The sequence below is a fragment of the Chiloscyllium punctatum genome, chromosome 40 (genome assembly GCF_047496795.1).
Source record: "Chiloscyllium punctatum isolate Juve2018m chromosome 40, sChiPun1.3, whole genome shotgun sequence".
NCBI classification, from domain to species: Eukaryota; Metazoa; Chordata; class Chondrichthyes; order Orectolobiformes; family Hemiscylliidae; genus Chiloscyllium; species Chiloscyllium punctatum.
This window is the reverse complement of record NC_092778.1, coordinates 2443979-2459954: the sequence shown is the minus strand read 5'-3', so window position 1 is coordinate 2459954 and position 15976 is coordinate 2443979. Positions and strand designations below refer to the sequence as shown.

General features: G+C 43.5%; 1 protein-coding gene across 4 annotated transcripts in view; it reads left to right on the top strand.

Moving 5' to 3' along the window:
• The window catches only part of grid2ipb (glutamate receptor, ionotropic, delta 2 (Grid2) interacting protein, b), a 104721-nt gene that overhangs the window by 52538 nt on the left and 36207 nt on the right, over positions 1 to 15976 (top strand). For all 4 annotated transcript variants that reach the window (XM_072559157.1, XM_072559158.1, XM_072559159.1 and 1 more), the window contains 6 exons: positions 4008 to 4093; positions 4628 to 4697; positions 5294 to 5388; positions 8312 to 8495; positions 9285 to 9439; positions 10312 to 10422. In XM_072559157.1, the coding sequence (XP_072415258.1) occupies positions 4008 to 4093; positions 4628 to 4697; positions 5294 to 5388; positions 8312 to 8495; positions 9285 to 9439; positions 10312 to 10422 (701 nt within the window). The remainder of the gene's footprint in view (positions 1 to 4007; positions 4094 to 4627; positions 4698 to 5293; positions 5389 to 8311; positions 8496 to 9284; positions 9440 to 10311; positions 10423 to 15976) is intronic.

The window sequence follows — 15976 nt, the reverse complement described above, 5'->3', positions numbered from 1 at the left end:
TTGAATGGTGGTGCAGGCTCGAAGGGCAGAATGGCCTACTCCTGCACCTATTGTCTATTGTCTATTGATTGAGAGGGCTGTGTTTGCTGGTGTTGTTTCTAATGCCTGATTCTGCATAGTCCATCTAGTTGTGTTCCTTTTCTTTGATATCATAGCAATTTGATGCACTTTTGAGATCATCTAAGAGTCACTCAAGTTGTAGGTTTGGTATCACATGCAGGTCCATGCTTGGCAGTGTTTGGAGAAATTGAAAGTGAATATATTGGCACAGTGTCAGCACACTGACTGACTGGCATGCGTGGATCCTTGTGGCTCCACAGTTTGGAGGGAACATGAATAGTACTTACACCGGTTCTTTGGTGGAGTTATCCAATTACTCCCTCTGCTGTCTTCTCATAAACTTATTTATTTTCCCCTTTCAGGTTTATATCCAATTCCTTTGAACATTATTATCGCATCTGCTTGCATCAATCTTTCCACATTAACCGTTGTTTGGGGAAATAGTTTCCCCGTGTAACTTTTGCCTTTTTTTAAACCAATCATTATAAACCTGTGCCTTCTGGTTCCTGAGCTCTTTGCCACTACAAACAGCTTCTCCTCATTTATTCTGTCAAAACCATTCATAATTTGCTCTCTTGTCTGTGCATTGTCCATCTCATTCTTACTTTTCACTGTGTATTTCCTCTTCACTTCACATGCCAAATCTGATTTTTAAAGAAGAGGCAGATTTTCAAATTTGCCTCCTCAGCCAAGTCCTTAAATGTGGTTGTTTATTCAGCTACTTCACGCAAGTGACTTGGAGAGAACTGGACGCAAACAACATTATAATCAGTGACTCCCTTCTAAAGACAATGTGACCAAAGGAATACAAAGGCATTTCATCATTGTCTCTCTGTTCTGAATGGATGCTTGTTGTATGACAACTCTGGTGTGGAGATAAAACTGTGATAATTAACCCCACATACTGAGGGCGTAGGTGGGGAGTTATTTCTGAAATACTGGCAACTGACGCTGGGGTGGCAAAGTAAACAGGCCAGAGCTGTTTAATTGATTATTTCATCAAAGCTGTACTGGTGTGTTATTTACAGTAAGGTTCTGAAATAAAACTCCACAGAGGCTAGTATCCCATCACCAAGTCTCACATTATTTACACATGGAGCATCCTTGACACTGATCCAGTTTCCTCAGAGCCAGCTCTCAGTGAACAGAATGTTTGATAGTCCTGTTTTTAAATGCCAGTCAGAGATCCCTGATTGGGTCTGTTAGCCTGGTCCAATCAGGGATCCCTGATCAGCTGATATAAACAGGAATGTTCACAGTTATGTCAGAGCCTGGGTGTCTCTGGAGAAGGAGCACGCGGTGTCAGAAAAAAAAAGGAAAAAAAAACAAAAAAAAAACACCATGGGGCAACTTAGCTTGGCCAATGCACCTAACTGACACATCCCTGAACACTATGGGGCAATATAGCATGGCCAATCCACCTGACCTGCACATCCCTGAACGTCCGCACTCACCCCAGCCCGGATGGAAAAAAAAGAAGAAAAGAAAAAATAAAAAAAATAAAAAAAATAAACAGGAATGTTCACAGTTATGTCAGAGCCTGGGTGTCTCTGGAGAAGGAGCACGTGGTGTCGACCGACACCCTCGAGATTTTCAGGGAAAGGTGGGCACTGCAGGAATGGAGTGTATTATTTCCCCCTCCAACTCTATTTTGATTTAATCCCTGCCCTTCCCCTTCACTGTTTGATCACACAGCATTGCCCTCTGAAAAGGGCACTGCTTGTCACTGGCCACTCAGGTGTTTCCTCTCTTCCTGGTGGTGGAATATAAATAAAGATTTACACACTTGTTGTTTTTCTCTGTGTCCGACACCTGCACACATGAAAAAGGAAAAAAAAGAAAACATTTTTAAAATTAAAAAAGGAGTCTTAGACATTCTGTTCACTCTGAGAGCTGGCTCTGAGGGAGCTGGATCAGTGAGTGAAGGACTCTCCATTTTTCTGTGTTAAAGAGGAGACTGAGGAAGCAAAAACAGGAGTGTCTGAGGTTCTGCTCACCCTGAGAGCTGGTTCTGAGGGGGCTGGATCAGTGTCAATGACTCTCCCCGTGTAAATGAATGGTGACTTGGTGACGGGATACTGACCTCTATGGGGTTATTTCAGGGACTATTTCATCATTGGCAGAAAATCCCTCACAGACGAGGGTGAATAGAAAGAAAAAAAAAGGAATGTCAAACACCCTGTTCATCGAGAGGTGCCTCTGAGAAAACTGGATCAGTGTCAAGGACTCACCACATGGGGCTATTAGCCTGGTCCAGTCAGGGAACTCATTCTATGTGTCCACCAGGCTGACCTTATTACAATTACGACAGATCAGATCTTCATGGAGTGAAGGAAGAAAATGGAAGAACACTGTTTGAAAAGAACCTAATAATTCACATCCTCTGTGGCTGAGGAGGGGTGTAGTTCCTGCCCAGCCTACACTTTAAGCCAGAAGATGGGGAAGAAAAAGAAAACTCTACTCATAAAACCAGCCAGAAATCCATATTGAGGCTGCACTGTCAGATTTTAATCTACTTTTTGGAGCAGATGCCAAGGACACTGCCTGCAGCTAGCGGGGCCATGCAGTAAATACTAATCAAAGCCAAAGTTGGTTTCTGACTATATTTTAATATATGCCTGATCCAGGTAATGATTATCAGAGCAAAAATCTGAACCTTCTGCTTATACTTCATACCAATGTCCACCTTCCAATTCCAACAGACAGCAGAAATGCTGGCTTTAATTGCTCTGGCTAAGAATGTATCGAATAGCACATATCACCTTGGATAAAATGTACCTATAGTCATTCCCCAGAGTTTCTGAAGCCATGGTAAAATGCATAAAATCCCAATTAGGTGACCAGAATGACCAATTTGCCTGACTACTATTCAGGACAAAAGCAATTCATGCCATGTTTTATCATTAATTGGAAATAGCTCATTTTAAAATATTTGACTTAAACAACAGCAGAGGAGAGAAAGGATTCTAAATCTGCTCCAATACAACTTAAAACTATTTCCCTTCAATAACCCCAATGCATTTTCACTCCACCACAATTAAAGCATATAAAAAACAAATGGTTTAATGCAGATGCAATAGTTGGAAAAAGAAAATGGACAAGTAAACAAAATTCTGAAGATCAATTATCCAAGCCACAAGATAATAAGTTATTTTGCTTACAATCCTTTTGATTTTAACAACAATGCTGTGCTGTTGTCTATAGGGTAATGGTCATTCATTGATTTGATAATTGATCAGTTGTACCTAGGCCTTTTCCTATTTTAGAATGTTTTATTTTAAGATTTTTTTGATTTTTCTTTCTCTCACATGGAAAGAAAGGGGGTGATGGATGCTTTCTGTTTACAGGCTCTGGATGTTTCTCAAGTCTGCTACCCTGGACTTTCGGCTTTTTGTTACTGTGCAGATCAACCAACTGGAGGGCTGTTGTCAGACAGGATTTCCTCCAAAAGTCTCTTGATGCCACTCTGTCTTGAGTTCTCCCTCTCACTGTTTCAAGAAGAAACATTGTATCACAAAGCTCAAAACATACAGCACTTAGTATTTTTCAAGTTATAAATCTCGCTTGGTTTTCCACTTATTGGTAGTCCAACTTCCGTTTCAGTTTATAGTCCCAAAAATGAAAATATGTGGTCTGTTACACTGGTCAATGGCACATTGCATGCTGGGTAATTTGATGAAAATATAGTTGTCCATTCATAACATAGCTACGAAGGAGCATACACTGTAGGAGCACCCCGACTTAAATTAAGTCCAGAATATCGAGACACAGACTGGCAAAAATCACAGCTGCAAGCTCGACTATGTCCAGAAACTAATGTGCATTCTTAGCATCCCCAATTACTTCTGGGACATTTTCAGAACAAGAATTTTCCCAAAGAAATGTTCCTCTTGTATTAAGCTGTTTATCTTTTAAATAAATTGTAATTATTCTTTTCTTTTCAATAGAACGATCCGTGTGTACAAAGGCCACAAAAGCTTTGGCTTTACCCTGCGAGGCCATGGCCCTGTATGGCTTGAGTCCGTTATCCCTGGTGAGTTTAAATTGGCGTCAGTGAAGCGATGGCTTGTCAGTGCATACAGTCACCAAGGAATTTGTGAGTGAGCTGTTGTAGAGAATTGGCTGCAGATTTTATATTTCTGCATTGACTGATTCTTTCTTCACTGTGATCAACTTGGCAAAGTTTATCATGAATGAGATGGGTGCTGCTAGCTGCCTTATCCTTGCTCTGCTTTGATAATAAGATCAGCTTCAGAGAATGCACAATCTTGCACTTGGGGTGGCCAGGAGGGATCCTGAGAGGCACAGCAAGCACTGTGGCATTGGAGTGCTGTAATGGTCATGGCTGAAGAACTGCTTGAATCCATTGTCCAGAGCCAGGCTTCTGCCCAATCGGAATGCTGTTTCAATAATATATCTCTCAGGCACAGGTAAACTAGGGTGGAGAGACAGGGAATAGCAAAGAGAAAGTTTGAAAAGTATACTTGTCTAAAGTTTCCAGCAATAGTGATAGTTAACACAAGTTTGCTGGATCTCCCTGTGTTGCTCATTCATGTGTCCCTTTCAGGAAGTCCTGCTGAAAAATCCGGATTGAAGGCAGGTGATCGAATTTTGTTTCTCAATGGGCTGGACATGAGGTGAGTTCAGAACATTTACTGCATGTTTTGTACATATTAATACATACTAATACCTTACCATTGGGCTGCGGCATGGGATGCATAGAGGAAAAATATTTCACATTTCCAGATTCAACATTCCCAGGACAGGTATGATCCAGAGTACATATAGAGTAAACATTCCTTTACATTGCTACATGAACCATTTCCTGGTCAAGTATAGTGTGAAGTGTGTAGGATAAAGCTCCCTCTATATTCTCCTATCAAATGCTCCCAGGTCAGGTATGATACCTGTGAGACAGAGGAAAAGTCTCTCCTTTGTCTCAATGAGGTGCTTTAAGTTCAACTATAGAACAGCATCTCCTACTGCATCAGTGCAGTGTTTCCATCCCAGAGCTTCTCAGTCTGAGATTGACAGATACAGGCAAGAGGGAGCTGTACGTCCCTGGAATGGTGTAGACACCACCAAGTGAAAGGAGTTCATCCAATCCATCTTGGCTGGATCCAGTTGTAGGCCTGAGTGCAATGTCCACTAGTTTTCAGCTGCTCTGAACGTACACAGTTTGTTTCAGTTGTGTGCAATGATATCATCACTGATTTGTTTGCATGTGTTTTAGAAACTGCTCCCATGAGAAGGTGGTGGCAATGTTACAGGGCAGTGGAGCAATGCCCACGCTTGTGGTGGAAGATGGACCTTTTAATTACCCCCTTGGTAAGTGAAATTATTGTTGGACAGCGAAATGAATGTAAAGCTATTGCAATAACATGTGCCATTGGATTCTCTTGGTCTTTGGCAGGAGCCCCATATAAACTGCGTAAATTGGCTTTGTTCTGAAACAACAGGGATGATCTGGAGAAACGACTTGGCAAATTCCCATTATTGTGTTTGGTTATACATTCGAAACAAAATTGCTTTCATAGCATTGGCTCCAGGAGTAATATGGATCTAAATTTGTAGCCCTAAATATTAATTCTGTGGGGAAAGGTTAATGGCTGGTTACTGTTTCTTCAAGAATGTAAGTGTTATCCTACTATCCAGCTCTTTGCCTGCACACTCATCATCCCCAACCTTATTAAAGATTATTTCCTTCATTTTATGGCATTGAAACAAAACCAACTGGGATCTTTAGTAGTGGGTTTTGGGATTCTATCTACTGTTATGAGTATTTTAGTTCCTAATTCATACATTTTAAAATATAGCTTTAAATTGTAGGAATTAAAATTTTAATTGTAGATAAATGGATGCATCTGATCAAGAAACTGATAAATGATCCTGAAGTGAATGCAATTCAAACATGCTTAGAGTTAATTACAGCTCAACAATAACCTATGTCTGTCTTCCATGTCGGAGTTAGAAGTGAAACCACAGAACACTGAATGACTCATTTTCTGAATCTATTGGTAGAGCCAATGTATCTATTGTTATCTCCATAAAAGTACCTAAAAGGTAACAATTTGGGGAAACAGAAGCATAAAATTGCATTAGAAACAGAAATTATTCATATGGGTAACATAATGAAAGAGCTGTTTTGAAGGTAAAATAATTTATTTAGATTTCGAATGAAGAATATGCTATAATCTGCCACATTATCATAGAGATGGGATTTGGCGATTAGAATAGGTTCCTCTTTTTAATTGGTCTGTGTGGTTCACAGAAAAGACAATTGCAGTTTTGGTCAGGTGTAGACTGCAAATCTCTGAGTTGGGAGAACCAAATAAAATAAATGTTAGACAGGTCTGCATCTTAAGCAGAGAAAATACTAACATTATTTTTCACTTCAAGGAATGTGGGTGAGGTTGGAGTTAATTTGGAATTTGAGAGTGGAAAAGAAGCTGGAAGATTTGCCTTAGCTCAAAGCTGGAGGGGAAAAACATCGATACTGTACCTCACAGAACTTTGTGGTAGAACACAGTTTGCAGTTAACTTGGAAGCAGTTGCCTCAGAACAATCACAGAAAAAGCATCTTCTGGGAGCAGGGCATTAGCTGTGGGACCTGCAACTGTACTGAGGTTATGAGAGAATAAAAGGCTATTAAGAACTAGGGGGAGCTCCTGATATTAAAAGCTTTAAACAAAAATGTAACAAAAAGCCTAGGTTTGAGCTAAGGCATCTACTGTTGTGTGGCCTTTAAGGTAATTTGGAAGGATGCTTAACCAATATCTAATAGAAAGGTCACTTTGAAATTTCACACATCTCCGAGAATGGCTGGAGCACTGAAGGGAAGCCAACCTGACTTCTGGAGGGCTAAGGCTTACTTCTTAAGTTGGTCCTTAAAGAAAAATGAATGGACCTTCAAGTCTAAATTATTTTTTCAATTGTGAGACTCTTGAGCGTAAGAAGCAAGTGGATCTAAGTTTATAAAGTATCGTATGAAAGTGTTCCTACTTCTGGGCCGGGGGCCTGTATTCAAGTCCCACCTGCTCCGGAGATGTGTAATAACAACTGATTAGAAAATATCTTTAAACTATAGCATTAAGTTAGAGGTACTAGTTTTGTTTAGTTTCTATTTGGATACAGTAAAATTTGTTCAAAAAGCTGAAATCTTGTCAGTTAGTTACAGGGAATGTAGATTTCTCCTTAAATATTGGTAGCTACTAATACGTTTGACACAATTTAAAGATGGCTGGAAACAGAATTTTACTTGATGTTTGAATGTCCTCTTTCCAAGTATCAATACACCAAGACAAAGGATATGCAGTGCTGAAAATGTGTTGCTGGAAAAGTGCAGTAGGTCAGGCAGCATCCAAGGAACAGGAGAATCGACGTTTTGGGCATGAGTCCTTCTTCTGCCCGAAACGTCGATTCTCCTGCTCCTTGGATGCTGCCTGACCTGCTGCGCTTTTCCAGCAACACATTTTCAGCTCTGATCTCCAGCATCTGCAGTCCTCACTTTCTCCCTAAAGGATATGCAGTGTAATTTTTATACTGCCTGATAGCACATTCTGCTGGACACTACTTGTCTAATCATCCACATTTTTACAAATGCTGATCACCATATTGCTTAAACAGCCCGTTAGGTTAGACAAGTGAATTTGGTTCTTTTTTCCGGGCAGACTTTTCTCCCATTTAACCACTGTGGGGCGCCAAGATTGGTAAAGGAAGGGCAAGTATTTTTCAATATGTTTGTGTTTAGCACTGAGGTGGATATATGAATTCTGCTTCCCCCAGTTGTAAGGTTGTAAATGATTCTACAACTCCCAGTTGCATGTACACATGAACAGTTCCAAAAGATGGCAGAGTGTAGCTCTTGTCTCCTATATGGCCTATTACTGATTTACTTCCAGATTATCTACATGGGTTGCTCCAAGCAATCTCAGTGACCCAGGTCAACCAGAATATAGTCAGTAGCTACAAACTACAGACATGGAATGAAGAATAATGGTATGGGATTAGGCACAACTATTCTTTCAAAGAGCCAACACAGACTGGGTACATTGGTTTCCTCTGTGCTGCGATACCTCTATGATTCTATATTTATATGAAAGACGGATCAAATATTGTGCACTATATCTGTACCTGACTGTCCCTCCATGTATTTGTGCATGTGTGGTTGGGCAAAAGTTCCTAGTTGCATAGATCTGTGTGTTTCTGACAGTGTATTAAAACTTATCATTCATTGTGTCACAATACTCAGAGCCGGACCCTGCGGAATCGTCCACATACTCCTCATCACTGACCTCTCTACAGTGGGTGTCTGAAATCTTGCCACCCAGTATAAAGGTTCAAGGAAGAACCTTCACCCAGCAACTGGAGCACCTCCTGACACCCAATGAGCGGTACAGTGTCTGTAAGGCACTTGAGGGCTTCTTCCAGCACCGGTACGTGTCTCTTCTACTGTTAGATTAGAGGTTTGGACTGCTTGAAGCTCACTGTATGGACTTATCCAAGAAGAATGGTGATTTCATCTCACATAACAATCTATAGTTGATTGCAGCATGAGAATCTTGTATATAGAGATAAACTCACATAGACTGGAGTTTGTAAGGGATCATCTGAGACACTATGGGCCTGTTCAGATATCAGGAGCAGGAATTTTGACCCTTGCGAAAATTGACTATTGTGAGGCACCTGGTGGGTAGAGGAAGGGCTTTAATATGTTTGTATTCAGCAGTTAAGTATGTGTATGAATTCTGTTTCTCCCAGTTCTATGGTTGTACATTATTCTACAAATCTCATTAGTATGGATACAAGTTTGCACCATGTGCTAACATTTTGGCTTGTTGGAACCATCCCCAGTGGATTGGTTACCTGGGGGTGGAGTTGGAAGGACTGTGGTGGTCTGTGATTTTCAATGTCCAGAATTGTACTCAGTGCATACATTGAGGAGAGATTGCACAGAGATCATCTCAAACACTGTCAGGTCTATGCCAATGTTGTGCAGGTGCCCCTTTCATACAGTTTCTTTGGGAGTTCCAACATCTTTCACCAAAGTTATGACAAGAAGTCAGGAAAATCAGAACCCAGATTTTATTTTTCCTCTTGTGTAGCTCTTGATCTGTTAACATTTTCTGACCTTCTGCTGAAAGTTCCAAAGGCAGAGCTGTTTTTCTGTGCTTTAGAAGGGGTTGGCCAAGCTTTGGACTGAAGCTGTGTTTCTGTCCCCACAGGAACATTGATACTTTGATTGTTGACATCTACCCTGTATTGGATACGCCAGCAAAGCAGGTAATCTGGCAGTTCATCTACCAGCTACTGACATATGAGGAGCAGGAACATTGTCATCAGAAGATTGCCAGATTCCTGGGATACAAGGCAGCAGCAGGTGAGATGTGTTGATCAGAAAAGGGAGGTTTGTGAAGCTGTCCAAGGAGTGTGATCTGTGGAATCCGAGAGAGAAATGATTGAATGTGACTTTCATTGGAATAGAAAGAGATAGGAGTCTTTTGTGTTACTGGCTGCACTGAATAAAGTACCTGTCAAAAATATCAACTCACACAGGAGCTCCATCAGAACTTTCTGGCAGTTCTCCCGTTGGCATTTTACAGCCTTCCAGCACAAGCACCTGCACCACAGTGCAGTATTTTACAAAGGCCAGGTACTATAATTAAACACCTGAATTGACTCTGTGTCATGGCTCTTCATTCCTGTTCACACTGAACTGATGATTTCTCACTCACACTGACCCGTCCCTGTGATTTCTCACTCACACTGACCCGTCCCTGTGATTTCTCACTCACACTGACCCGTCCCTGTGATTTCTCACTCACACTGACCCGTCCCTGTGATTTCTCACTCACACTGACCCATCCCTGTGATTTCTCATCCACTGATCCCTGATTTCACACTCACACTGACTGACCCCTGGATTTTTCATTCACCCTAACCAGTCTGTGATTTGTCTGTCATGCTAATTGGTCACTGGGAATTACTGTGACCTCTCCCATTTGAGGGATCACTGTGACCTCTCCCATTTGAGGGATCACTGTGACTTCTCACACTGGCTGATGAATCCTGGTGATTTTTCTCTGGTGCTGACCACTCTTGGTACTTAATTTATATACACAGTGCAATCTATGATATTTAATTTCAAATTCTGCATGGAATTATGGTGTTTTTGACTTTTACAATCACAATGTTTAGAGTACATTTGTTATGTTAATCACAGCACATGACCACTTTTGACCCTCTCTGCAGAGTCCGGAGAAGGTGAGCTGATATCTGAAGGGCCTCGTCGTAACTCTGTCAGAACCTCATCGGTTTATCATGGCAGTGTGCGTGTTCGTGCTTCCAAAGAATCCACAGCAGGTAGCAGTATTTAATGTGCATGTTTTAGTGAAAAGCTTGGTGATCTAGTTCATGTAATGTCTTGGTCAAAGTTATCTGTTTTTGTTTTCTGTCCAATGAGCTATGCTGGAAAGGATCTGTACAGACAATAGATGAGGACAGAAACAGACCTGTCTATCATTTCTCCTGTCACCAGGAGCAGGAAAATCAACGTTTCAGGCAAAAGCTCTTCATCAGGAATGAGGCTGGGAGCCTCAGGGGTGGACAGATAGTTGGGAGGGCGATGGGGCTGGAGGGAAAGTAACTGAGAGTGCGATAGGTAGATGGAGGTGGGACTAATGGTGACAGGTTGGAGGTGAGGTGGAGCGGATAGGTGGGAAGGAAGATGGACAGGTAGGACAGTTCATGAGGGCACTGCTGAGCTGGAAGGTTGGAACTGGTATAAGGTGGGGGGAGGGGAAATGAGGATACTGATGCAATCCACATTGATGCCAGGGGGTTGGAGGCTCACGAGGCAGAAGATGAGGCATTCTTCCTCCAGGTGTCAGGTAGTTAGGGAGTGGTGATGGAGGAGCCCCAGGACCTGCATGTCCTCGGCAGAGTGGGAGGGGGAGTTGAAATGTTCGACCACGGGGTGGTGGGGTTGGTTGGTGCAGGTGTCCCGGAGATGTTCTCTGAAGCGCTCTGCGAGTAGGCCTCCTGTCTCCCCAATGTAGAGGAGACCGCATCGGGAACAACAGATATAGTAAATGACATGTGTGGAAGCAGGGGTGAAACTTTGATGGATGTGGAAAGCTCCTTTGGGGCCTTGAATGGAGGTGAGGGGAGAGGTGTGGGTGCAAGTTTTGCAATTCCTGCAGTGACAGGGGAAGGTGCTGGGAAGGGAGGGTGGGTTGTTGGGGGGCCTGGATCTGACCAGGTAGTCGTGGAGGGAACAATCTTTATGGAAAGTGGAAAGGAGTGGGGAGGGAAATGTATCTCTGGTGGTGGGGTCCATTTGTAGGTGCAGAAATGGCAGAGGATGATGTGATGTATATGGAGGTTGGTGGGATGGACCGGGGGGGGGGGGGTTCTGTCCTTGTTGCAGTTGGAGGGGTAGGGTTCAAGGGCAAGGTGCAGGACGTGGATGAGATGCACTGGAGGGCATCATCGATCATGTGGGTGGGAAAATGTGATTGTTAACGAAGTGTGTTCTGGTAGTGGAACTGGTCCTCTTGGGACTGATGCGGTGGAAGTGGAGGAATTGGGAATAAGAGAGAGCATTTTTACAAGTGGCAGGGTGGGAGGAGGTGTAATCTAGGTAGCTGTGGGAGTCGATGAGTTTGCACAAAATGTCAGTGTTGAGTGGGTCACCATTGATGGAAATGGAGAGGTCCAGGAAGGGGAGGGAGGTGCCTGAGATAATCCAGATGAATTTAAAGTCGGGATGGAATGTGTTGGTGAAGTTAATGAATTGCTCAACCTCCTTGTGGGAGCACAAGGTGGCACCCATGCAGTCATCAATGTAGCGGAGGAAAAGGTGGGGAGTGGTGCTGGTGTAACTGCGGAAGATGGACTGTTCTACGTAGCCAACAAAGAGACAGGCATAGCTGGGGCTCATGTGGGTGTCCATGCCTATCCCCTTCTGGGGTCTGGAGGAAGTTGAAGGATTCAAAGGAGAGATTTGAAGGCCGAACATTTCAAATCTCCCTCCCTCTCCATTGAGGACATGCAGGTGCTGGGCCTCCTCCATCGCCATTCCCTAACCACCGACACCTGGAGGCAGAAAGCCTCATCTTCCACCTCAGGAGCCTCCAACTTCATGGCAACAATGTGGATTTCACTAGTTTCCTCATTTCCCCTCCCCCCAACTTATCCCAGTTCCAACCTTCTAGCTCAGCACTGCCCTCATGACCTGTCCCATCTGTCCATCTTCCTTCCCACCTATCTGCTCCACCCTCCCCTCTGACCTACCACCTTTACCCCCACCTCCATCCACTTATTGCACTCTCAGCTATCCCCCCCCTCCCCCCCCAGCCCCACCCCCCCCTCCCATCTATCTCTCCACCCCTGAGGCTCCCAGCCCCATTACTGATGAAGGGCTTTTGCCTGAAATGTTGATTTGCCTGCTCTTCAGATGCTGCCTGACCTGTTGTGCTTTTCTAACACCACACTCCCAACCCTAATTTGCAGTATTGCCTTTTACCTATGATTTCTCCTGTGTCTATATTTTCCAAATGGCACTGCATTCACACACTAAACATTTTGCTGAGGTACAGAGTCAGTGCACAAGAATTGTATCTCAACATGAATCAGCACAACCATGAAATGGAGACAGCTGTGTTGCTAAAATTTGATTAAACTAATTATACACATCGCAGTCAGTGGCTGTGGCAGAATGCATGTCCACAGCTGCACCATGGGTATGTTTAATGCGTTTCATTCTCACTCGTTACTCTCTCCTACTACTTTTAGTTTTAGTTTTCTTGATTGGCTCCTATTGCTTTCTATTATAATATCTCCTTCAAGTTTAATCAGATTAATCATTGCTGGTTATCAAGACCTGTTTAGTTCACTGTGTGTAGGATAATTCCATTTCACATCTTTATATGAACATAATTGTTCTTTTCACACGCCACACTGTAATCTGCTGACTGCCTGCTTCAAATCATCAATCTGGCCAGATGGCATCAATAGAGTAGACAGTTGAACATTAAAAAGGCAGACCTTGAAGTTTCTGATGGCTTATGTTCAGCAAATATAAGACCATAAGATGCAGGAGCAGAATTAGGACATTTGGCCTATTGGGTTCCCTCTGCCATTTGGTCATGGCTGATATGTTTCTCAATTCCATTCTCCTGCCTTCTCCCCATAACCCTTGATCCCCTTTACTAATCAAGAATCTATCTATCTCGTCTTAACTACACTCGATGACCTGTCCACTGTGAAAATGAGCTGAACTGTTAATCCAGAGGCCCAAGTAATGTTCTGGGGACTTGGATTCGAATCCTGTTACAGCAGATGGTGGAATTTGAATTCAATAAAAATCTGGAATTCAGAGTCTAATGATGACCATCTGGTTCACTATTATCCTTTAGGGAAGGAATCTGCCAACCTTACCTGGTCTGGCCTACATGTGATTCCAGACCCACAGCAATGTGGTTGACTCTTAGGGAGCGGCAATAAATGGTGGCCTAGCCAGCAACACCCTCATCGCATGAATGAATAAGAAGAAATGCTCTCTTACTGAAAAAAATCCACCTCATTGTCAGTTCTAAAGGGTTGTCCCTTCATGCTAAGGTGGGGTCCTCACTCTCCTACTAGCAGAAACATCTTCTCCACGTCAGCTCTATTCAGGTGTCTCAGTATTCTGTAAGTTTCAATGAGATCCCCCTTCATCCTTCTAAACTCCCTCAAGTACAGACTGAGTTCTCAACTGCTCCCCATATAACAAACCCTTCATCCCCAGGATCATACTTCTAAACCCTCTCTAGACCCCCTCCAACATCAGCACATCCTTCCTTACATACAAAGCCCACACTGCTCACAATATTTCAAATATAGTCTGACCAGAGCCTTATTCAGCTTCAACAGTACATCTCTGCTTTTGTATTCTGGCTCTCTTGCAATGAATGCAAAAATTACAAAGCGTTCCTAACTGCCTGCTGAACCTGCATGTTGACCTTAAGAACATCCTGATTTAAGACTCCTAAGTCCCTTTGTGCTTCATATTGCCAAAACCTTTCCCTGTTTAGAAAATAGTCTATGCATCCTACCAAAGTGCATAACCTCACACCTTCCCACATTGTATTCCACCTGCCACTTCGTTATGATCTGTAGGCCCAGGAGTTTCAGATTTATTCCAGTCAGGAGTCTCGCAGAATTTTCCTTCAGTTTCACGTTGTGCTGGAATGTCAGTGTTTACAGCCACATCAGGTTTGTAAAGTACACCTTCAGGGGTGACAGGGTGAGACCAATACTTTACCAGGCATGGGCATCAGTTGAAGGATAAGATAGCATCTTCCCTCTGCTCTCTTTAGCGTTACCTATCCATTAGCTTCAACTATTCATGAGTTTCCAAATGCTGCAGAAAACAGGATGAAGGTAACTGTTGCTGGTGGCTATATTGTTCATCAACTCTGACAAGGCTCTATTGATATTAATGCAAAATGCTGAAATTTTTACTTTTGTATAAAGATTTTCATAACCTCAGGGTGTCCCATATCTGATTGATGTTTCTGTTGTAATGTAGGAAGGCTGTGTTTATTACCACAGGGAGGTAATTAGTGTCACAGATTTCATGCTAAAGTGCTTCTGCAGGAGATACACTCATGGGGAGATAGCATCCATGTAGAGGGGGAGGGGGGGGGCGGGGTGCTCTCACTGCCCATCTAGTCACAGATCCTTTAAGGTCACTTCCAGTGGCAACACAGGATTTGTGCAAAGACTTAATATTTAAAATGTATCTCATGTAGCAGCCTGATACCCCTGAAAAGGGCTAGGAAGAGGAGCACACAGAAAGAGGCCTTGGTACTTCACTCACTCTCCCACCTGTGAGTGAGTGATGAGCAGGGTATTGAGGGGGACAGCAAGGGACACAGCTAACAGCAAGGCTGGTGAGCAATGGGGTGGGCCAGCTGGACAGTCAGAGAGGTGCAACGATGACGAGGGAAGTCAGGGGCAAACAGCCACGAGGGGAGTGGCCAATGGGGCTGCCAGTGATGAGGGGCCAGGTCAATGTGCTGAGAGAAGTGGCCAATGAGGTGGTCAGCCATGAGGGGAGTGGCCAATATTGAGAGTGATGACCAAGGGAGCAGCCAGTGATCAGCCAGTGATGAGGGGAGCAGCCAGTGATCAGCCAGTGATGAGGGGAGAGGCCAGTGATCAGCCAGTGATGAGGGGAGCAGCCAGTGATGAGGGGAGCGGCCAGTGAGCAGCCAGTGATGAGGGGAGAGGCCAGTGATCAGCCAGTGATGAGGGGAGCAGCCAGTGATCAGCCAGTGTTGAGGGGAGAGGCCAGTGATCAGCCAATGATGAGGGGAGAGGCCAGTGATCAGCCAGTGTTGAGGGGAGCGGCCAGTGGTCAGCCAGTGATGAGGGGAGTGAGCAGTCGTGAATAGGAGTGTGACCAGTGGCTAGAGTAGTGGCCAGTGGGGTGCTCAGTAATGATGGGAGTGACCAGCAATTCAGGAGCAGGCAGTAGGGCAACAAGGGAGAGCCAACAGTTAGGGCATACTTCTTTCAGTTCTGGCTCCAGTGCAGTGTGGCTGTACAATAATAACATTAGTGTCACAGATTTCATGCTAAAATGCTTCTGCAAGCGATACACTCATGGAGAGACAGCATCCAATCTGTACATAGCAAGGTCTGCAAACAGCAATGTGATAATGATCAGATCATCTGGTTTAGTAATGATAGTTCAGGGAGAAATATGCTTTGAAATACAGTCAAGAAATCTTTCATGTCTGTCTGAGATTAGAAAGTGCTTTGGTTTAACCTCTTTTTGGGAAGATTATAACTTCATGCAATGTTAATGAAGGAAGCCTAATTTCTCAGTCTTTACACATTTTTTTTCTCCAAAACTAACTCTGATGTG